This window comes from Ictalurus punctatus, chromosome 29, assembly GCF_001660625.3.
Source record: "Ictalurus punctatus breed USDA103 chromosome 29, Coco_2.0, whole genome shotgun sequence".
Classification (NCBI taxonomy): Eukaryota; Metazoa; Chordata; class Actinopteri; order Siluriformes; family Ictaluridae; genus Ictalurus; species Ictalurus punctatus.
Window position 1 is genome coordinate 16,252,687 of NC_030444.2, and position 22,500 is coordinate 16,275,186.

Here is a 22,500-nt window from a genome sequence, read left to right on the forward strand (position 1 = left end):
CAGCGCACGCTCCACTGATAATAAACTGATTAAAAGACGTGTGTAATGGTTGGGACGGTGAAATTTTCCATAAGGAGATGTTTATGTAACGTGTATGGAAGGAGTCTCCAGTGTCAGCGCTGTGTAATTGTCAGCGGTAACGCTGTAACTTTAAGTTTTCCCACGTCTTCATCACAGAGTTCACACTTCTCTACTGTTTCTCACTAACACCACAATATTTTGTCTAATTAACCCGAAGAGAGGGAATAGAGAGAGGGAATAGAGAGAGGGAATAGAGAGAGGGAATAGAGAGAGGGAATGAAGAGAGGGAATAGAGAGAGGGAATGAAGAGAGGGAATAAAGAGAGAGAATAGAGAGAGGGAATAGAGAGAGGGAATGAAGAGAGGGAATAGAGAGAGGGAATAGAGAGAGGGAATAGAGAGAGGGAATGAAGAGAGGGAATGAAGAGAGGGAATAGAGAGAGAATAGAGAGAGGGAATGAAGGGAGGGAATAGAGAGAGGGAATAAAGAGAGAGAATAGAGAGAGGGAATGAAGAGAGGGAATAAAGAGAGGGAATAGAGAGAGGGAATAGAGAGAGGGAATAGAGAGAGGGAATGAAGAGAGGGAATAGAGAGAGGGAATAGAGAGAGGGAATGAAGAGAGGGAATAGAGAGAGGGAATAGAGAGAGAATAGAGAGAGAGAATAGAGAAAGAATAGAGAGAGAGAATAGAGAGAGGGAATAGAGAGAGAGAATAGAGAGGGAATAGAGAGAGGGAATAGAGATTGGGAAAGAAGAGAGGGAATAGAGATTGGGAATGAAGAGAGGGAATAGAGAGAGAGAATGAAGAGAGGGAACAGAGAGAGGGAATAGAGAGAGAGAATGAAGAGAGGGAATAGAGAGAGGGAATAGAGATTGGGAATGAAGAGAGGGAATAGAGAGAGAGAATGAAGAGAGGGAATAGAGAGAGAGAATGAAGAGAGGGAACAGAGAGAGGGAATAGAGAGAGAGAATGAAGAGAGGGAATAGAGAGAGGGAATAGAGATTGGGAATGAAGAGAGGGAATAGAGAGAGAGAATGAAGAGAGGGAATAGAGAGAGAGAATGAAGAGAGGGAATAGAGAGAGGGAATAGAGAGAGGGAATAGAGAGAGGGAATGGAGAGAAGGAATAGAGATTGGGAATGAAGAGAGGGAATGGAGAGAGGGAATAGAGAGAAGGAATAGAGAGAGGGAATAGAGAGAGGGAATAGAGAGAGGGAATAGAGAGAGGGAATAGAGAGAGGGAATAGAGAGAGGGAATAGAGAGAGGGAATAGAGAGAGGGAATAGAGAGAGGGATGGTGAGGGAACGAGTGTTTATAGCTGCTATAACGTAAGTGAGAACAGGAGCTCATTAAAGTTATATTAAAGGTAACTATAAACAGATAAAAGATGGTAGCAGTGACTCTGGAGAAAGTGTGTTATTCCGGACTGTTCTGTATTAAATCCTAACACGACTAAACACTCAGTTTGTATTTGTGAAGTGTTTAACGTCATCGTCAGTATTAATGGCGTCTCTTGCTGTAGCATCACTAAACTGAGAAACACATTTAGTGAACTAGCATTACGAGTTAGCATTACATGTTGTGTAGCTCATACACAGGAAGGTATTGTGAGTGGTGTGATGTTGTGTTGTTGCAGTCCTCAGTATTTATTCCTGTATGTTTAGGGGATACGATGGATCTGGGCAAAAAGCTCTCTGTCCCTAAAGACATCATGCTGGAGGAGCTCTCTCTCCTCTCCAACCGAGGCTCACGCCTCTTCAAAATGCGGCAGCGCAGGTCCGAGAAATACACCTTCGAAAGCATTCAGAACGAAGCCAACGCCATCTTAAATGTAAGTCACAGTAACACACTCACTCACACACACACACACACACACACACACACACACACACACTCACACACACACAGTAACACACTCACTCACACACACACACACACACACACACACACACACACACTCACACACACACAGTAACACACTCACACACACACTCACACACACACACACACACACACACACACACACACACACACACACTCACACACACACAGTAACACACTCACACACACACACACACACACACACACACACACACACACACACACACACACACACACTCACACACACACAGTAACACACTCACACACACACTCACACACACACACACACACACACACACACACACACACTCACACACACACACACACACACACACACACACAGTAACACACTCACACACACACACACACACACACACACACAGTAACACACTCACTCACACACACACACTCACACACACACACAGTAACACACCCACTCACACACACACACACACACACACACACACACACACACACACACACACACACACACACACACACACACAGTAACACACTCACACACACACACACATAGTAACACACTCACTCACACACACACACACAGTAACACACTCACATACACATGTACAGTAACACACACATACATACACACAAACAGTAACACACTCACTCACACACACACACACACACAGTAACACACACACACAGTAACACACACACACACAGTAACACACTCACATACACATTTACAGTAACACACACATACATACACACACACAGTAACACACTCACTCACACACACACACACACACACAGTAACACACATAGTAACACACACACAGTAACACACACGCACACAGTAACACACATAGTAACACACACACAGTAACACACACGCACACAGTAACACACATAGTAACACACACACAGTAACACACACACAGTAACACACACACACACACAGTAACACACTCACATACACACACAATAACACACACACAATAACACACACACACACACACACACACACACACACACACAGTAACACACACAGGGCCACGCTGGGAATCGACCCTGGAGGCGAACGTGCGAACCACTAAAGCCTAAGAGTTTGAGGTTTTGTTCACTTTTGAGACCGTCAGCTGTGTTAGCATTGTATTTTGAGATGCTAACGGAGGTAGCGGATAAGGCTAGCCCAGCTCTGTGCAGGATGAATGGCAGTCACACGTGTGAGATAGTGCAGGACACGTGGACATCACGTCCTTCCAAATGTTCCTCTGAGATATCACAAGGGCTCGCTGTCCACTTCACTTATCAGAGCCAGAGAATGTGAGTGAGATTTGGAAAATGTGTGTGTGTGTGTGTTTGTGTGTGTGTGTGTGTGTGTGTGTGTGTGTGTGTGTGTGTGTGTGTGTGTGTGTAAGCATCTCTGCAGTGTTGGGGTTGATATAGACCTGTGGTGCGTGAAATCATTTGGACATCAATTACGATTTCAACACCACACCAACTGCGAGTGTTTATTCATGACATCATCACATCACTTCCAGCGTCATTAACACACCACATGACCACATGACCCAGTTAAAAACGTGACTTTCTCTCACCATCACTGCGGTTTAGAGTTCTGAAGTCCTGCAACACCTGTGTGTGGGTTTAGTTTTTATCTCCATGGACAGAGTTCTCTTTTCACTCGCTATCACATTACACTGGTCAGTCCTGCTCCTGTTTCTTCTCTTTATTCTAGAGTGAAGACCAGACTGATGCTGAAAATGCAGAAAACAAAACTCCAAACACTCCAGATGCCAGAAACCCACCGAACCCTGAGGAGATCGCACCGGGTACGCCAGAACACCTGCACTTCAGACACGAATAATACACCAATCACTTTACCACATTATACTGGAGACTAATCCCTGGAGTTCAAATCACAACATGACTACAAACCAGAAGAAAAATCACTTCACTTTGTAGAAAAACAGCAGCTGAAGTGGACTTTCAATATTAACAATAATAATAACAATAAGAAGAAGAAGAAGAGGAGGAGGAAGAAGAAGAAGAAACTCTATTTAAAGACCGTTTTTTCATACAAGTGGTAGCTCAAAGTGCTGCACAATCAAATAATAAAAATTTAATATGAATACACAGGATAAAATAACAAACTGACTGAAAATATAAGCAGAAAAATCAGTGTAATGAGATATGAAGCACACAAATGTGGAAGCAAACAAACAAACAAATAGATATGATCAGTGTTGTAGACGTGTTCTCACGGAGGATGTGAGATTTTATTCCAGATTGGTCTGTGTTCCAGGTTACGGAGGTCCGCTGAAGGATGTTCCCTCGGAGAGGTTTAACGCTACGGCTCTGCCCAAATCCTACCACTCGCCCTGGGAGCAGGCCATCATCAACGACCCGGCTCTGGCCGACACGCTGCAGCTCCACATGCCCGCTCCGGAACCCAGAGCCCAGATGCCAGACTACAAGAGCTTTAACAGGTTCCACCTGCTTCTCTGCTTCGACAAGACAAGAGTACCGGCTCACAAAGTACTGTTTAACAAACAATCAGAGTCGAGCGAGTAAAAAGTCCCACTGGTTACTGATCCTGGATGTCTGGACGTCCTGTAGGTTCCAGTCATCAGGTTTCAGCGTTAAAGTTAGAGTTCAGGAACATGTGAAAGATTACAGACCATTCAATTCACCACAAAATACATAAATACATTTTCATTCCATTTATTTCTAATTAAAGTCTTCAGATTGATATTAAATCATTTCATTTCTTCAAATATTTCCACTAGATAATAAACAGTGTGCTACAAATTCAACATGGACACTATAAAAGAAAACATAATAATAAAAGTAAAAATGTAAACATGTCCATCCATCCTCTATACCACTCTTCTGGGTCACAGAGAAACCTGGAGTCTATCCCAGGTTTCTCCAGGGTACACACTGGACAGGGTGCCAATCCATTGCAGGCCACAATCCCAAACACACTCACACCCATTCATACACTACCGGAAGAAACCCCCACAACACGGGGAGAGCATGCAAACTCCGCACACACAGGGCCACGGTGGGACTCGAACCCCCGACCCTGGAGGTGTGAGGCGAACATACTAACCACTAAGCCACCAGCTGTGCTCGTCCTGTCTCTTAATTTTACACAAATTCTACTTTACAATTAATTCTAAACGTCCTAAATAACTTCACCTCAGCTGTGAGCATTGTAAACAGTATTAATGAGAATAAACTCAAAGCCCTCGTGGTGCTGGAGCGAGAGAGAGGAGGAAGGAAATATTTAAAGATAAAAGCTGAAGTGTTGACTGTAACAGCTGAATGTTTTGTCGTCAGGGTGGCCACACCGTATGGAGGGTTTGAAAAAGCTCCTCGAGGAATCACCTTCAAGGTTCCGGAGATCGACCTGAACCCGCCGAGGTATTCGGAGCTGCAGGACCCCACGGCCAAGCGGCCCACCTTCAACCGCACGGCTCAGGGCTGGATCTCCGACGGAGTTCCTCTCATTTTACCCACAATCCCCATGGAGCCGCTGGAGATCCCCGAGTCTGACGACCTGTAAACACTAAACCCACCTCGGTGTGACGGAGCGAGTTCACGTCCACCAACAACAACCTTCAGCTTTGCAGCACTGAGGTACAGCCGAGAGGATCAACACCTGGAGTTAAAATAACAGCAGCTCTACAAGCAGCAGATTCCTTCAACATTTATCTACAAACTCCAACAAATATTTTAGTGGATCATCTGCGACCACGTGAAGTCTGCAGCAGATATAACAAAACCTTCAAAAATAAACACAAAAAGCTAATATTTTAAACATTTGTATAAAGAAAATTATATTTTTGAGAATATTACGATAATAATAATGATAGAATTTAAGGCATTAAATAAGTTATATAATTCATATTAATAACTCAGTAACACATTTATCAGAACTAGAGATTTGTAGATTTTGTTGTGTTTAATAAAAATAAATAATTCTCACTGCATCAGAATATTTCTGTGTTCAGTACAAATCATTTACACTGAAATCTGAACACTTCTATTTCAGACCATAACACATTCAAGAGAGATCACATGACCTTCACATGACCTTCATGTGACCTTCAGCTTTATTTCATGAAAAAAATTAATACATCGCACCTTTAACCTGTGTCATGAATGAAATATAAATCAGTAAAATAGAGAGAGCGAGAGAGAGAGTGAGAGAGTGTGTGTGAGAGAGAGGGAGAGAGAGAGAGAGAGTGGGAGGAGGAGGAGGAGTGTAAATACGATCTGCTGATTTTCTGAAGATGGTTTCTATTGTAAAAAGTTCATGTTGTGAAATTTGATGTGCTTCCTGACTGATTTGCTTTTGTTTATTGTGTGTGTGTGTGTGTGTGTGTGTGTGTGTGTGTGTGTGTGTTCTGGTTTGAATTTATTTGAATCCTGTGGTGTAAACTCTAAAATAAAGGTGATGTTCAGGTATAAAAGTGTTGTTTTTTTAAAAACATATTTTAGAAACAAAACCACAGAAATGTAAATCACACTAATGCTGTAGATTCTAGTGAGGAAATAGTTTCTCATTTTCACATGAACACTTATACAGTCCTAGTTTATCATAGTTCAGTGTTATTGTAGGGAACAGAAATAAAGAAATAAAGAAAAGTTCCTGATGAAGTTCACTCAGATCAGACCAGATCAGACCAGATCAGATTAGTATGAAATAGAGTACACTTATTGAAATCAAATGTAAGTTGTTATAAAATGATCACAATGTTTGTGACATAAAGTCACTTCAGTGGTCATAGAGACTGCTTTTGTTCATTTTGAGGTTAGATTGTTACTAAAACACTTCAGTAAGGTGACGCAGAAGTGTTATAACACTCATACGACAGCTTACTTACTGCTACATCAGTGTGACATAATGACACATAGCACCATGCTACACTTCCGGAGTTCCCTGAACCTCACTTTAAGAACCCTGGTTCTAGATCTCGATGCACCATGACATGAGTGTTCTACACTCTCAGAAATAAAGGTACCAAACTGTACTTTCCCTGTTGCTGATGTGGTACCATTAACGACATGTTCTGTACCTTTACACCTTTACAGTTCATTTCAGGTATATAGTTAGAACTTATGGACCACTGCTGTATTTTCTTAAAGCTACAGCACACGCACGCACACACACGCACACACACACACACACACACACACACACACACACACCTTCTTAGGTGAAAGATACACATCAAAAGTACAAAGCTCTTTATAGTACCGCACAAGTGTGTAGTGAGTGTGTAGTGAGTGTGTGTAGTGAGAGTGTAGTGAGTGTGTAGTGAGAGTGTGTACAGAGTGTGTGTAGTGAGTGTGTAGTGAGTGTGTGTAGTGAGAGTGTGTACTGAGTGTGTGTAGTGAGTGTGTAGTGAGTGTGTGTAGTGAGAGTGTAGTGAGTGTGTGTAGTGAGTGTGTAGTGAGTGTGTAGTGAGTGTGTAGTGTGAGTGTGTGGTGAGTGTGTAGTGAGTGTGTAGTGAGAGTGTAGTGAGAGTGTAGTGAGTGTGTAGTGAGAGTGTAGTGAGTGTGTGTAGTGAGTGTGTGTAGTGAGAGTGTAGTGAGTGTGTGTAGTGAGTGTGTAGTGAGTGTGTAGTGAGTGTGTGTAGTGAGTGTGTAGTGAGAGTGTGTAGTGAGTGTGTAGTGAGAGTGTAGTGAGAGTGCAGTGAGTGTGTGTAGTGAGTGTGTGTAGTGAGAGTGTAGTGAGAGTGTAGTGAGTGTGTGTAGTGAGTGTGTGTAGTGAGAGTGTGTAGTGAGTGTGTAGTGAGTGTGTAGTGAGAGTGTAGTGAGAGTGTAGTGAGTGTGTAGTGAGAGTGTAGTGAGTGTGTGTAGTGAGTGTGTGTAGTGAGAGTGTGTAGTGAGTGTGTAGTGAGAGTGTAGTGAGTGTGTAGTGAGTGTGTAGTGAGTGTGTGTAGTGAGTGTGTGTAGTGAGAGTGTGTAGTGAGTGTGTAGTGAGAGTGTGTAGTGAGTGTGTGTAGTGAGAGTGTAGTGAGTGTGTAGTGAGAGTGTAGTGAGTGTGTGTAGTGAGAGTGTAGTGAGTGTGTAGTGAGAGTGTAGTGAGAGTGTGTAGTGAGAGTGTAGTGAGAGTGTGTAGTGAGAGTGTAGTGAGAGTGTGTAGTGAGAGTGTAGTGAGTGTGTGTAGTGAGAGTGTAGTGAGTGTGTAGTGAGAGTGTAGTGAGTGTGTAGTGAGAGTGTAGTGAGAGTGTGTGTAGTGAGAGTGTGTAGAGAGAGTGTGTAGAGAGAGTGTGTAGAGAGAGTGTGTATATCGGTATCAATGTAATGTATTAGTTGGTGAATGGTCATGAGGAGGAGTTTTTCCACAATCTGGCATCCTGTTTTATGAAACGCGCTCCGGTGCCGAGTTTATTCCAGAGGGACTGCGGTAAGCGGTTAGCTCGCGGTGGGCGGGGCTTAGATTACGTCACACCGTTATCCGGTACGGAGTCTCGCTCATCGCCGCTTCCGCAGAATCACAGCAACAAGAATCACATCAACAGCACCGAGAGAAGAGAAGAGAAGAGAACCGGACACTTCATCACTCCATCACTGTATCAGTCCCCAGTGCTGCTGCTGCTGTTGTTGTTGTTGTTGTTGTTGTTGTTGATGTTGATGATTTGGAGCTGGAGGGTTTTTCGGCACTGACGCGGTGTGAACTTGATCATGTCAGAGCTGGGATTGTGATGAAAAACCGGAGACACACTCCAGCTGTCCTTATTCACTCACGTGGTGAGTAGTTTATTACAAAATCATTTATATTTGATCATTTTCAGTGTGTTAGTGTTTTATAATAATAATAATAATAATAATAATAATAATAATAATAATAAATAAAGTCTCCACCCTTCTAAACCTATTTACACAGGAACCTGCCATCATTTAAATAATGACAAAGCTAAAAATCATCATCCAGGTGTTTATCCAGGTTTTTAGTGTGTGTGTGTGTGTGTGTGTGTGTGTGTGTGTGTGTGTGTGTGTGTGTGTGTGTAAAGATTGCTGTAACACTATACATCCACACAGTGTGGAAGTAAGTGTTGAGCTGTAGTGTGTAAGTGTTGAGCTGTAGTGTTGAGTGTAGTGTTGAGCTGTAGTGTTGAGTGTAGTGTTGAGCTGCAGTGTTGAGCTGTAGTGTTGAGCTGTAGTGTGTAAGTGTTGAGCTGTAGTGTTGAGCTGTAGTGTTGAGTGTAGTGTTGAGCTGTAGTGTGTAAGTGTTGAGCTGTAGTGTTGAGTGTAGTGTTGAGCTGTAGTGTTGAGTGTAGTGTTGAGCTGCAGTGTTGAGCTGTAGTGTTGAGCTGTAGTGTGTAAGTGTTGAGCTGTAGTGTTGAGCTGTAGTGTTGAGTGTAGTGTTGAGCTGTAGTGTGTAAGTGTTGAGCTGTAGTGTTGAGCTGTAGTGTTGAGTGTAGTGTTGAGCTGTAGTGTGTAAGTGTTGAGCTGTAGTGTTGAGTGTAGTGTTGAGCTGTAGTGTGTAAGTGTTGAGCTGCAGTGTTGAGCTGTATTGTTGAGCTGCAGTGTTGAGCTGTAGTGTTGAGCTGTAGTGTGTAAGTGTTGAGTGTAGTGTTGAGCTGTAGTGTGTAAGTGTTGAGCTGTAGTGTTGAGTGTAGTGTTGAGCTGTAGTGTGTAAGTGTTGAGCTGCAGTGTTGAGCTGTAGTGTGTGTTGAGCTGTAGTGTTGAGCTGTAGTGTTGAGTGTAGTGTTGAGCTGTAGTGTTGAGCTGTAGTGTGTGTTGAGCTGTAGTGTTGAGCTGTAGTGTTGAGTGTAGTGTTGAGCTGTAGTGTTGAGCTGCAGTGTTGAGCTGTAGTGTTGAGCTGTAGTGTGTAAGTGTTGAGTTGTAGTGTTGAGCTGTAGTGTGTAAGTGTTGAGTTGTAGTGTTGAGCTGTAGTGTTGAGCTGTAGTGTGTAAGTGTTGAGTTGTAGTGTTGAGCTGTAGTGTGTAAGTGTTGAGTTGTAGTGTTGAGCTGTAGTGTTGAGCTGCATTGTTGAGCTGTAGTGTTGAGCTGTAGTGTGTAAGTGTTGAGTTGTAGTGTTGAGCTGTAGTGTTGAGCTGTAGTGTGTAAGTGTTGAGCTGTAGTGTTGAGCTGTAGTGTGTAAGTGTTGAGCTGTAGTGTTGAGCTGTAGTGTTGAGCTGTAGTGTGTAAGTGTTGAGCTGTAGTGTTGAGCTGTAGTGTTGAGTGTAGTGTTGAGCTGTAGTGTTGAGCTGTAGTGTGTAAGTGTTGAGCTGTAGTGTTGAGCTGTAGTGTTGAGCTGTAGTGTGTAAGTGTTGAGCTGCAGTGTTGAGCTGTAGTGTTGAGTGTAGTGTTGAGCTGTAGTGTGTAAGTGTTGAGCTGTAGTGTTGAGCTGTAGTGTTGAGCTGTACTGTTGAGCTGCAGTGTTGAGCTGCAGTGTTGAGCTGTAGTGTGTAAGCGTTGAGCTGTAGTGTTGAGCTGTAGTGTGTAAGTGTTGAGCTGTACTGTTGAGCTGCAGTGTTGAGCTGTAGTGTTGAGCTGTAGTGTGTAAGTGTTGAGCTGTAGTGTTGAGCTGTAGTGTTGAGCTGTAGTGTGTAAGTGTTGAGCTGTAGTGTTGAGCTGCAGTGTTGAGCTGCAGTGTTGAGCTGTAGTGTGTAAGTGTTGAGCTGTAGTGTTGAGCTGTAGTGTTGAGCTGTAGTGTGTAAGTGTTGAGCTGTAGTGTTGAGCTGTAGTGTTGAGCTGTAGTGTGTAAGTGTTGAGCTGTAGTGTTGAGCTGTAGTGTTGAGTGTAGTGTTGAGCTGTAGTGTGTAAGTGTTGAGCTGCAGTGTTGAGCTGTAGTGTGTAAGTGTTGAGTTGTAGTGTTGAGCTGTAGTGTTGAGCTGTAGTGTGTAAGTGTTGAGTTGTAGCGTTGAGCTGTAGTGTTGAGCTGTAGTGTGTAAGTGTTGAGTTGTAGTGTTGAGCTGTAGTGTGTAAGTGTTGAGCTGTAGTGTTGAGCTGTAGTGTTGAGTGTAGTGTTGAGCTGTAGTGTGTAAGTGTTGAGCTGTAGTGTGTAAGTGTTGAGCTGTAGTGTTGAGCTGTAGTGTTGAGCTGTAGTGTGTAAGTGTTGAGCTGTAGTGTGTAAGTGTTGAGCTGTAGTGTTGAGCTGTAGTGTGTAAGTGTTGAGCTGTAGTGTTGAGCTGTAGTGTTGAGTGTAGTGTTGAGCTGTGGTGTGTAAGTGTTGAGCTGTAGTGTGTAAGTGTTGAGCTGTAGTGTTGAGCTGTAGTGTGTAAGTGTTGAGCTGTAGTGTTGAGCTGTAGTGTTGAGTGTAGTGTTGAGCTGTAGTGTGTAAGTGTTGAGCTGTAGTGTGTAAGTGCTGAGCTGTAGTGTTGAGCTGTAGTGTGTAAGTGTTGAGCTGTAGTGTGTAAGTGTTGAGCTGTAGTGTTGAGCTGTAGTGTTGAGCTGCAGTGTTGACCTGTAGTGTGTATGTGTTGAGTTGTAGTGTTGAGCTGTAGTGTTGAGCTGTAGTGTGTAAGTGTTGAGTTGTAGCGTTGAGCTGTAGTGTTGAGCTGTAGTGTGTAAGTGTTGAGTTGTAGTGTTGAGCTGTAGTGTGTAAGTGTTGAGCTGTAGTGTTGAGCTGTAGTGTGTAAGTGTTGAGCTGTAGTGTGTAAGTGTTGAGTTGTAGTGTTGAGCTGTAGTGTGTAAGTGTTGAGTTGTAGTGTTGAGCTGTAGTGTGTAAGTGTTGAGCTGTAGTGTGTAAGTGTTGAGCTGTAGTGTGTAAGTGTTGAGTTGTAGTGTTGAGCTGTAGTGTGTAAGTGTTGAGCTGTAGTGTTGAGCTGTAGTGTGTAAGTGTTGAGCTGTAGTGTTGAGCTGTAGTGTGTAAGTGTTGAGCTGTAGTGTTGAGCTGCAGTGCTGCAGGATGTGTGAGGGACAGAGTAAGCCTGGACACAGCTGTAAACTGACCTGTCAGCACTGTTATCTCACCACGGGTTGCCAGATTGGATTAAATAAATAACTCTACATTTATAATCCACATACTGGCTCAGATCTTCCACAGATCTTTCATTCCTCTCCGTCCTCACGTCATCATAACTGTACTGTGCAAAAGTTTATCCACCCTATTTATTTTGTACAAACTTTGTTATAGATTATTTTATTGTATGACTTCTACACTATTGAGTCAGTAAAAAACATTTTAGTTTCCCAAACATTAGGTTTCCAGCACAAACTGAAATGTTACAGAAATACGTTTGTATGTCCGTAAAGAAAACAGTGAATTACATAAGAGACACTTTTCATACAAAAATAGTCAGAGTCTCCAGAAGAACCAAGTCTGGTTCTGCAAGGTTCTCAATAAAACCTACAGCTCCTTTCATATAAAACCGTAGAAAGTGTACCTGAGAATGCTATTTTTTAAAAGTAAAGGTATAAATAGTTTGAAGTATTTATTACTGTATACTTCTCTTTATAGTATTTAATTTAATTTTAATTTTAATTTAATTTTATTATTTTTGAAGGCATCTTTGCTCTACATAATTTATTTGCATGTGCCTAAGACTTTTGCACAGTACTGTATATTTTAGAACCAGAAGGTAAAGTATACGCTTTATGGGTGGGTCTAAAGGGATTGATCTGGCAACCCTGCACTCTGCAGTCTCTCTCAGCTTGGCCATGCAGGGAATCTGCACATGAGGCTGTTTGTGTGAAATCAACACCGAAAAAAGTCAACTCTTTAAATTTAAATCAAATTTAACATTTTAAACAGTGTATTATTATTATTATTATTATTATTATTATTATTATTAATCACATTTGTATTAAATCTTACATGATTCTTTTGAATTAGGTTTCATTCATGTGAACACAGTAGATGTTAAGTGTGAATAAGAACGTTAATTAGCTTTACAAAATAAATATATAAAATATTTATTTTTCCAACCAGTTAGAAAACGTTCAGCGGTTATATAATTAATTCCCAAAACAAAATTAGTTTCTAACGCTATAAAGATAAAGAGCCTGATCTCTGATCTATTTTTCATATTTTAGTTTCAATTTGAACAAATGTTTTATAAATCCGTGATGAAAGAGTGAAATCCATCAAAACTCACTCGACATTATTGAAAAAGTCAACAATGTTTTGAGAGAAAGTATGAAATGAGAGAAAGTAATACACAAAGTTGTTGCTAAAACTTGCTGAAGTTTTCTGCCATCACAATACAAGATAAAAACGAAGGATCCGCGGCCCGTGGAACCCGTGCTGTGCTCGTGGCCGTGTTCCACAGTGGGATTTTAACAGTAATATACTGTGACAGGTTCTCCACCATCGCTGACCCTGGGGTCCGAGTGATTACAACTGCTCTCTCTGATCCAGTCTCACTGATAAATCCTCATCCTCAACCAAACGTCGTAGAACCCATGCTCTGGAGTTAAACTGAGGTTCTTTTATTTAAAGGCTCAAACACATTTAAACAGAGAAAGTATGAAATGATGGAGATCTTCTCTGTCAGGAGACACAAACATTCCTGCAGTTTAAACGAGGATTAAACCGGAATTCCGCTTCTGAACTTCTCACTTAATCCCGTTATAAAGCACCGCATACGGTTCTCTGAATAAAGCGAATCTCATATCCGACACTTTCCAGAGGGAAACTCATCCCGACACGGCTTCAGTAGTTTTCTATCATAATAACATGCTGATGTCACCCAAAATCATGTAACCATGGTAACGGTCAGAGAAACTAAACTAAATGGACAAGAACAAACTAGACCTGGGTTCATGTGGCTCTCTTCAAGAGTTCTGTGAGGATCCGTTACATAGTTAAAGGTTCTCATCTTCATGAAAGAATTTGGCATGGAAACCTTTCTGAAACCACTTTATCTCAGAGAACCTCACAGAAGACCCTCACAGAAGACCCCCACAGAAGATCCCCACAGAAGAACCCCACAGAAGAACCATTACGGGTTCTAGAGTTGACCTTTTCTTGTAGGAGTGTGCACTTCCTTTGTGATTAGTGTTTGGAGGGTTAATGGTTCTATTTCTTCTTGAAGAATCCTCTGAAAGATGAAAATGTTCTTCTGAATCTTCATAATGCTTCAGGGTTCTTGTTGACCACAATTCATAGAACCCATGACAGCCATCCGCAGATGAGTAAAAAAAAATACAACGCTACATAATATATTTACAGATGTTATAATGTGTTATAATGTTATAATCCTGCACGTTTGAGTATGTGTTTGTTTCTCTCTGAAGTGTGTGATGGTGTCCATGTGTTCCTTACATTAGATCAGCTGGGATTATGATTTTAACTCCTGCTTTCTGTGTGAAGAACATATCATATATATCTATATATCTATAACATAGACCACTGTGAGTCTTTATGGAAAGAACACTGAGATTAATTTGAAAAATTTGGGCTTCAAACTGAATTCGTCAGATATTTGTGGACAAGGGTTCCCCTGTAGGGAAGACATGTTTATGTTTATGGTGCTATATGGAACTTTTTAAGAATGTACATGAGAGAGAAGAAGGTTGGTGAGATTTCTTCTGTAATATAAGGAAAATGATTCTCACTGGAAGGAACCTTGAAGGTATTGAACTCTGTAACAGTCTGGATTACTGGAAGAAAGCTACAGAAGACCACCAGAACCATTAACCATTCAAAGAACTGTTGAGGAACCCTTTCTTTTTTGTTGTTGAGATGAACAGGAAAGAAAAGATCATTCCTCTCTCCTTTTTTACACTGAAAGTGAGCTGATAGTTGAAGGCGAGTCTGATGCGGTATTTGGATCTGCCCCTGTGTCTCCACTACAGCTGAAGCAGCAGAAATATCCAGACACTCAGCAAATGTTTTATGGTGTATTGATCCCGAGAGCCTGAGAGATGATAAGGAAAAGTGCAGATATACTCGGGGATTCAGCACAAGTTCAGACGTGAAGTGTCCTGTAACTATAGCTGGGTTTTGGTCACACATCATTTTACTAAACAGTTGTTGTAGATTGAAACGGTGCTCTGTTTAACAATGATTGATTTTCTTCTCCTTTATCCCTCTATCTCTCTGTCATTCACAGCAGGTAGCTCATCCTGTGTTGGATGATGTTCTGGCCCACTGCTTTGAGACCTTTCTGTTATGGATGGGGAATTATGGAGAATAACTGATATTGGTTCATTGTCTGTATTTTCCTTTTGCATGCCAGTGCCATGGTTCTTTCAAAAAAAGATCTTTCTGAGAACATCCATCGTCCAAGCTGCAGGATTTGCGAACACAACCTGTGGGTAGGCGAGATGTTTTTCCTCGCTTCTGCATGGGGCTAGAACGTCTATAAACTGTGACGCTTTCCCCAGCACGATGGTTTCCTCTCAGATTCTGGACCTCCACAAAAACTAGCTACCGATTCAGACCACCTCCAGAGCAGAGTGTGATTGCCTCATCCACCAGGCAGCGTTAGCTACACGTGGTGCCTGAGATGGACACGGCGTCCTTGTCATTTCTTAAATAAGTGACTCGTTCTGAGTTCTGGAGCGAGGAGGACTCGTGCCCCATGGCATGGGTCAAGCTGTTCAGGAAGCCGGGGAGCGGAGGCTTTGGCGCTGGTACAGGAGGCGTGGCAGGTCCAGGCTTGGGGAAATCATATCAGCCAGGAAGCATGCTCTCACTGGCTCTCACCAAGGGTCTGCTCAATGAACCCGGCCAGAACAGCTGCTTCCTCAACAGCGCTGTGCAGGTGAGTGCTGGGAGAACGCTAAGCATCATGGTTTACTGTACACTCTCAGTCACTCTGGCTAACACTGAACATTGCATGGTGATGTTCGTGTAGAAGGCTAGTTCTCCAGCTGAGTCCGATTGTTCCTGTAGGTTCTCTGGCAGCTGGACATCTTCAGGAGGAGTCTGAGGCAACTCTCGGCTCATTTCTGCCTGGGTGACGCCTGCATCTTCTGCGCTTTAAAGGTTCGTGTATAAACACAGATCTGACCTGACACTGCTGTTTGACTCTGTACACACAAGTTATATTTTAGTTTATTTTAATTCGTCTATGAAAATACCTGCTTGGTTATTTAAAATGAATAGAATGTTTACTTGTTCTCGGTTTTCTTCTCGTCCCTGCAGAGCATCTTCAGTCAGTTCCAGCAGAGTCGGGAGCGAGTGTTGCCCTCAGACTCGCTGCGTCACGCTCTGGCCGAGACCTTTAAGGACGAGCAGCGTTTCCAGCTCGGACTCATGGACGACGCTGCCGAATGTTTTGTACGTAACTTTTAACCCACCATAAATCCACTCCTTCCACGTGACGAATCATGTATTTCTCCAGATTCCAGATCTGCTGAACTAAAATTCCACCACAATTACAGACTAGTCCGAATAATCAACAATAACTCTCAGTGTAAAGTTTATCCTAAAATATTTCCTCATTCCCAAGTGTAATGGTGTATTTATTTATATTTATAAGCCAATATGTATACAGTATGTTAACGCTCAGGCACTGTAGTTTCTTCACACACACGTTTTCCTTTTCTTCCTTTTATTTTCATACATTTTTAAAGTTCATCATTTAAAATAAATGTAACTCTTCTAATTATATATCTGTAAATGTTATAAATATACACTTTGGAAATGTAGAACCGTTTACAGTTCTCTGGTTGTCCCTCTGAGTGTTTCTTTAGCAGAAAGTGTTCCAAGTAGAATCATTTTTGGAAGCTAAGAACCTGTAATTATCCAAAATATAAAATAAATAATCGGATTATTGATGCGAGCGCACAGATTTGATCATGAACTCCAGATTTGATCATTTCCACTCTGTGATTTTGCTGTAAGTGGAACATGGTTTCTCCTTCTCACCCACTTATATAACAACGCTGTCTTTCCTTTTTTTCCTCTCCATGCTGTGTGAGACAGGAAAACATTCTGGAGAGGATTCATCTGCACTTGGTGTGTGATTCAGGTGAAATTTGTACCTCCAGGTCCTGCATCACGCACCAGAAGTTCGCCATGACTCTGTACGAACAGGTATAACATCACGCCTATGGTGCAGAAGTCTAGCTACAAAAGTTGTGTTTCCACAGGAACCATTCCAGGAACGCTTTCAGGAACATTCTTGAACCTTTTTAGCTCCTGCTATTGGAGTATCTGTTCTGCAGACCCGGGGGTGGAGCTTTGTGTACTGCACAAACCTGAAGTTCACAGAATGAGAAGAGTTCCACTTTTGTTTTTATTAAAGTGGTACAGTGTAAATAAACCCAGCATTATGGCTGTTAAATTCATCTGTAGCCCCGTGTAAAGAACTGATCTGAAATGTAAAGGTATGAGTATAAGAATGTAATAAATAAAGTGTTTAGCGAGAGCCGCAGGGACGTGTTGTTGCACGTCAGGTCATTGGAGGAGGTGTTTCCAGCTGAATGCTGACTGTAGTGTTCTCACTCTGCAGTTTGTGTGTCGGAGTTGTGGAGCGTCGCTGGATCCTCTTCCCTTCACCGAGTTAGTGCACTACGTGTCCACTACGGCCCTCTGGTGAGCTTTTTATCCACCGCAGCATCCTCTCTGATCTCCTGTACACTTTATTTACAGCACAGAGACCGAAGCCATGCTCACTGTAGTGTAACGTACTCCTGCACTGTGTGTCGTATACATCATCCCGTTTTAAAACAGGTTCCCCTTAGGACCATTAAAGGTTCTTCAGTTTGTCCACAGAGGGTTTCCTTTTTAACAGGAAGCTAAGAACCTTTAACCCTGATCTCATGAACCTTTAAAGAACCGTTGTCCTAATATTGTAGTTTGGTTCCTAATATTATAAGAAGTTAGTTGATGAAACAATTCATTTAAGTAACCTAAAGAACACGTTACTGTAAACAGCTCTCAGTTTTACACGTACATGGCTTGTTTGTGTGTGTGTGTGTGTGTGTGCGTGTGTGTGTGTGTGTATGTATGCATGTGTGTGTATGTATGCATGTGTGCGTGTGTGTGTGTGTGTGTGTATGCATGTGTGTGTATGCATGTGTGCGTGTGTGTGTGTGTGTGTGTATGCATGTGTGTGTATGCATGTGTGTATGTGTGTGTGTGTGCGTGCGCGCCTGTGCGTGCGTGCATGTGTGTGTGTGTGCGTGCGCGCATGTGCATGCGTGCGTGTGTGTGTGCGTGCACGCGTGTGCGTGTGTGTGTGTGTGTATGCGCGTGTGCGTGTGTGTGTGTGTGTGTGTGCATGCGCGTGTGCGTGCGTGCGTGTGTGTGTGTGTGTGCATGCGCGTGTGCGTGCGTGCGTGCGTGTGCGTGTGTGTGTGTGTGCATGCGCGTGTGCGAGCGTGCGTGTGTGTGTGTGTGTGTGTGTGTGTGCATGCGCATGTGCGTGCGTGCGTGTGCGTGTGTGTGTGTGTGTGTGTGTGTGCATGCGCGTGTGCGTGCGTGCGTGTGTGTGTGTGTGTGTGTGTGTGTGTGTGTGTGCATGCGCGTGTGCGTGCGTGCGTGTGTGTGTGTGTTAGTCAGCAGGTGGAGCGTGCGTTGGAGAGGACGGACCGGCTGCGCTCTGATATGTTCAGTGAACTGCTGCAGGCAGCAAACACCATGGGAGATCTGCGCAACTGCCCTGTACGTCTCATATTTCTTTATCTGAAATTATGGAAGAGTTTAAAGACGTGTTTATTCCCCCAGACATTTGAGACTTTTCTGGTTTTATTATTTCATGAATAAAATGTTTTGGTTTTATTGAATTATGATTTATTTAATTGTTTAGAATGACTTGATTTTATTGTACAGCAATTTGCTGAAAACATGATGTCTTTAAATGTGCCGTATAAACAAAAGGAGACAGAGATGTAAAAGTTTAAAGCAGAAAGACAGTTCATGCAGTACAGTTTTATATTTTTAATACTTAATCTCTACCCTGAAAACTAAAAATACATTAAGTACTGAAGTGCTGACTGCATGTGTCTCTTCCTGAGCACTAATCCTGCAGTGTAATCTTAAGAATAGAAGGTAAACTAACACTGTCATGTTCTTTAAGACTCAAACACACACACACACACACACAGAGTGTGTATCTGCTGATTCAGGCCTGAACCTCGAGTCTGCGCCAGCGATGACATAACAGCGGGTCATGTGACAGTCTATATTTACTGTTGCTCTCTGGGGGGCGACACGTGTTTTTGAGGATGTTTAAGCATGTGTCTGTGTATTTCACTGCAGCCTCACTTCATACTGCATATACATATACTGTACTTAGACATATACATATATACACTGTACTTATACATATACATATACATATATATATACTGTACTTATACATATACATATATACTGTACTTATACATATACATATATACACTGTACTTATACATATACATATACATATATATATACTGTACTTATACATATACATATATACTGTACTTATACATATATATATATATACTGTACTTATACATATACATATATATATACTGTACTTATACATATACATATATACTGTACTTATACATATACATATATATATATACTGTACTTATACATATACATATATACTGTACTTATACATATACATATATACTGTACTTATACATATATATATATACTGTACTTTTACATATACATATATATATACTGTACTTATACATATACATATATATATATATATTGTACTTATACATATACATATATATATATACTGTACTTATACATATACATATATACATACTGTACTTATACATATACATATATACTGTACTTATACATATATACATATATACTGTACTTTTACATATATATATATACTGTACTTTTACATATACATATATATATACTGTACTTATACATATACATATATATATATTGTACTTATACATATACATATATATATATATATACTGTACTTATACATATACATATATACATACTGTACTTATACATATACATATATACTGTACTTTTACATATATATATACTGTACTTATACATATATACATATATACTGTACTTATACATATATACATATATACTGTACTTATACATATATATATACATACTGTACTTTTACATATATATATACTGTACTTATACATATACATATATATATATATTGTACTTATACATATACATATATATATATATATATACTGTACTTATACATATACATATATATATACTGTACTTATACATATACATATATATATATATTGTACTTATACATATACATATATATATATATATATATACTGTACTTATACATATACATATATATATATTGTACTTATACATATACATATATATATATATATATATACTGTACTTATACATATACATACACACACACACTGAAGTGAATTAATGACTTTGATCTGAGTAAGTACAGATATGACTCCTCAGAAGAGAATAATGAATTCTGTGAGATTTGGCAGGTCACGTTTCTGTAAGTCCCACTTTCACGTCTAATTTCCGCACGAGATGTGGAACAAACTGTAAACAATAAAAGTGTAAAACTTATCATCAGAGACTTTCTCTAGAATTTATCATTAGTAGATAATTTTATGGAGATAAAAGGTGCAATAATGAAAAGTGAGGTCTCCACTGCTCGAGCCGTGGTTCCTGCAGGGTGTGATCTCACCTTCTCTTCTGCTCCACAGAGTAACTGCGGGCAGAGCATCAAGATCCGCCGCGTGCTAATGAACTGTCCCGAGATCGTCACCATCGGCTTCGTGTGGGACGCGGAACAGTCGGATCTGACCGAGGACGTAATCCGCTCTCTCGGGCCTCACCTCAACCTGTCAGGGGTCAGGACACACACACACACACACACACACACACACACACACACACACACACACACCACCCCGTCCACCAATCAGAATTCAGCTTCATTCAGCCTGTATCACAGCTCCAGGGGTCTGGTTCAATCCTGAACTCTCTGTGTCCATGGGGGTTTCCTCCGGGTTCTCCGGTTTCCTCCCATGTCCCAAAAAAATGCCAGTAGATGGATCGGCTATTCTAAACTAACTATTGTCTCTGAAGTTTCAGAAAAAACTTATCTCAGACTACTTATCCGTTATCCCGATAGTAGACTCTACTCACACACACCTGCACGTTTCTGCTCTGATTAAAGCTACGAGACAGTATAATGTCGTGATGCGTCACGTGTTCAGTTTAATTTCACGTTTCTGCAGTGTTTCTGTACACAGTGAGGATATTATCAGGACATGATGAGGAAGAGTGTGAAACTCATCACTCTGTTGATCATCTTCCCCTCGCTCGTTTCAGCTCTTCTACAGAGTTACCGATGAAAATGCTAAGAAGCGAGAGCTTCACCTGGTGGGAATGATCTGCTACTCCAGCCGCCATTACCTCGCCTTCGCCTACCACAGCAAGTCTTCCAAATGGGTGTTCTTCGATGACGCCACGGTGAAAGAGGTCTTCTTCTTTATTTATTCATGCTTCACTTTAGCAGCTCCACTGCTGAGGGCTGCGTTTATTTACCAACACAGCGTACTTATTAACCTCAGATACTGTTTATTTGCTGTTTGAAGAATTCTCATATAAAAATCTGAATTTTCTCTTGACATCATATTTGCTAATTTAGTTCTGTTCCTAGCTGTAAAGTGGAAACATGTTCAGCAGTTCAGGTGTGTGGAATGAGTCCACTGTTCAGTGTTGGTTTACTCAGGGTTTTGAGAACGTTGTGTTCAGATTGGCTCTAAATGGAAGGACGTTGCGTCAAAGTGTATCCGAGGACATTTCCAGCCGCTGCTTCTGTTCTACGCTAACCCGGATGGCAGCGCCGTGTCCAATGAAGACGCCCCCCGACAGACCACCATGTGGTCCCAGTACAAATCTGCCCTCAATGGGGATGGGCCAGGTAATCAGCCAATCAGCCTTTAACCCACACTTACATCTTTATGGTGGTTTCTCATCACCCTGGGTTTTATCTCGTGAGCTTTGAGAGCTTTGAGCAGCGTTCCCAGCCTCACTCCATCTCAAAACCGCACAAAAGACCTGAAACTAACACATTTGTCTTCTTTTTCTCAGCCATTGTGTGAAACAAGGTCACTGTGGTCCACACACACATCAATTCAGTTTAATTTTATTTGTATAGTACTTGTAACACACACACACACACACACACACACACACACACAGATGAATACTTGCTGAGTTTATTGATTCAGCTGGATTTAGTATTGATTCCTGGTGTCTGTGCTTCATGAGGACGAGTGTGTACACTGCTGTCCTTCGGTTCTACACTACAGCGGTTCTGCGCTAGAACTCTTCTCCAGCTCGCTGTAATAACCGCGTTCAAGCCCTAACGTTTCACTTTAGTGTTAAAGCTGTGTGCAGGTGGGGATGTTTTAAAACAATAGCATTATGGTTAATTCTTGGTTAATTCTCTGTGTTTTACTTCATGATGAAATCTCGTCCTTCGTCCTGTCCTTCTCCACAGACGTGTCTGTAACGTGACGTGATGACCTGCAGAATCCTGCTCTAGGGTCGTGTTCTGATCGGATTTTCCACACTGGAGTTTTATCGTCAGAAATATTCCATACTGGTTTGTTTTATTCTGAATATAACACGGTCCTGTTCTACTCCAGAGCTTTAGTAATATTTAAAGCTTGAGAGCTTTTCGTAGAAAGATTTTCAGATCCTTTGTGACGAGCCTCGAGGTTTTCAGGTGGATGTTTAATGGTGGCTCGTTACTGGACGTTTT

The 22,500-nt window shown here is 41.6% G+C and overlaps 2 protein-coding genes across 7 annotated transcripts in view; both read left to right on the top strand.

Moving 5' to 3' along the window:
- Window positions 1–5,876, top strand: part of myoz2b (myozenin 2b) — an 8,553-nt gene extending 2,677 nt beyond the window's left edge. Inside the window, 4 exon segments of the mRNA NM_001329316.1 lie at window positions 1,687–1,853; window positions 3,609–3,702; window positions 4,176–4,359; window positions 5,216–5,876. Coding sequence (NP_001316245.1) covers window positions 1,687–1,853; window positions 3,609–3,702; window positions 4,176–4,359; window positions 5,216–5,441 — 671 coding nt within the window. The 3' untranslated portion in view covers window positions 5,442–5,876.
- Window positions 5,877–8,333: 2,457 nt separating this feature from the next.
- The window catches only part of usp53b (ubiquitin specific peptidase 53b), a 24,012-nt gene continuing 9,845 nt past the window's right edge, over window positions 8,334–22,500 (top strand). For 2 of the 6 annotated variants that reach the window (XR_006981442.2, XR_008393809.1), the window contains exons 1-10: window positions 8,334–8,638; window positions 14,893–15,546; window positions 15,678–15,770; window positions 15,930–16,064; window positions 16,713–16,823; window positions 17,242–17,324; window positions 18,290–18,395; window positions 20,429–20,575; window positions 21,060–21,209; window positions 21,486–21,654. Coding sequence is in view for 4 of the 6 variants with exons in the window: in XM_017461825.3 (XP_017317314.1) it covers window positions 15,364–15,546; window positions 15,678–15,770; window positions 15,930–16,064; window positions 16,713–16,823; window positions 17,242–17,324; window positions 18,290–18,395; window positions 20,429–20,575; window positions 21,060–21,209; window positions 21,486–21,654 (1,177 nt within the window). In the remaining 2 variants the exon portion in view is untranslated. Of the gene's footprint in view, window positions 8,639–14,635; window positions 14,767–14,892; window positions 15,547–15,677; window positions 15,771–15,929; window positions 16,065–16,712; window positions 16,824–17,241; window positions 17,325–18,289; window positions 18,396–20,428; window positions 20,576–21,059; window positions 21,210–21,485; window positions 21,655–22,500 lie in introns of all 6 variants that reach the window. The other 4 variants (XM_017461825.3, XM_047152325.2, XM_047152323.2 and 1 more) reach the window with 4 other exon arrangements.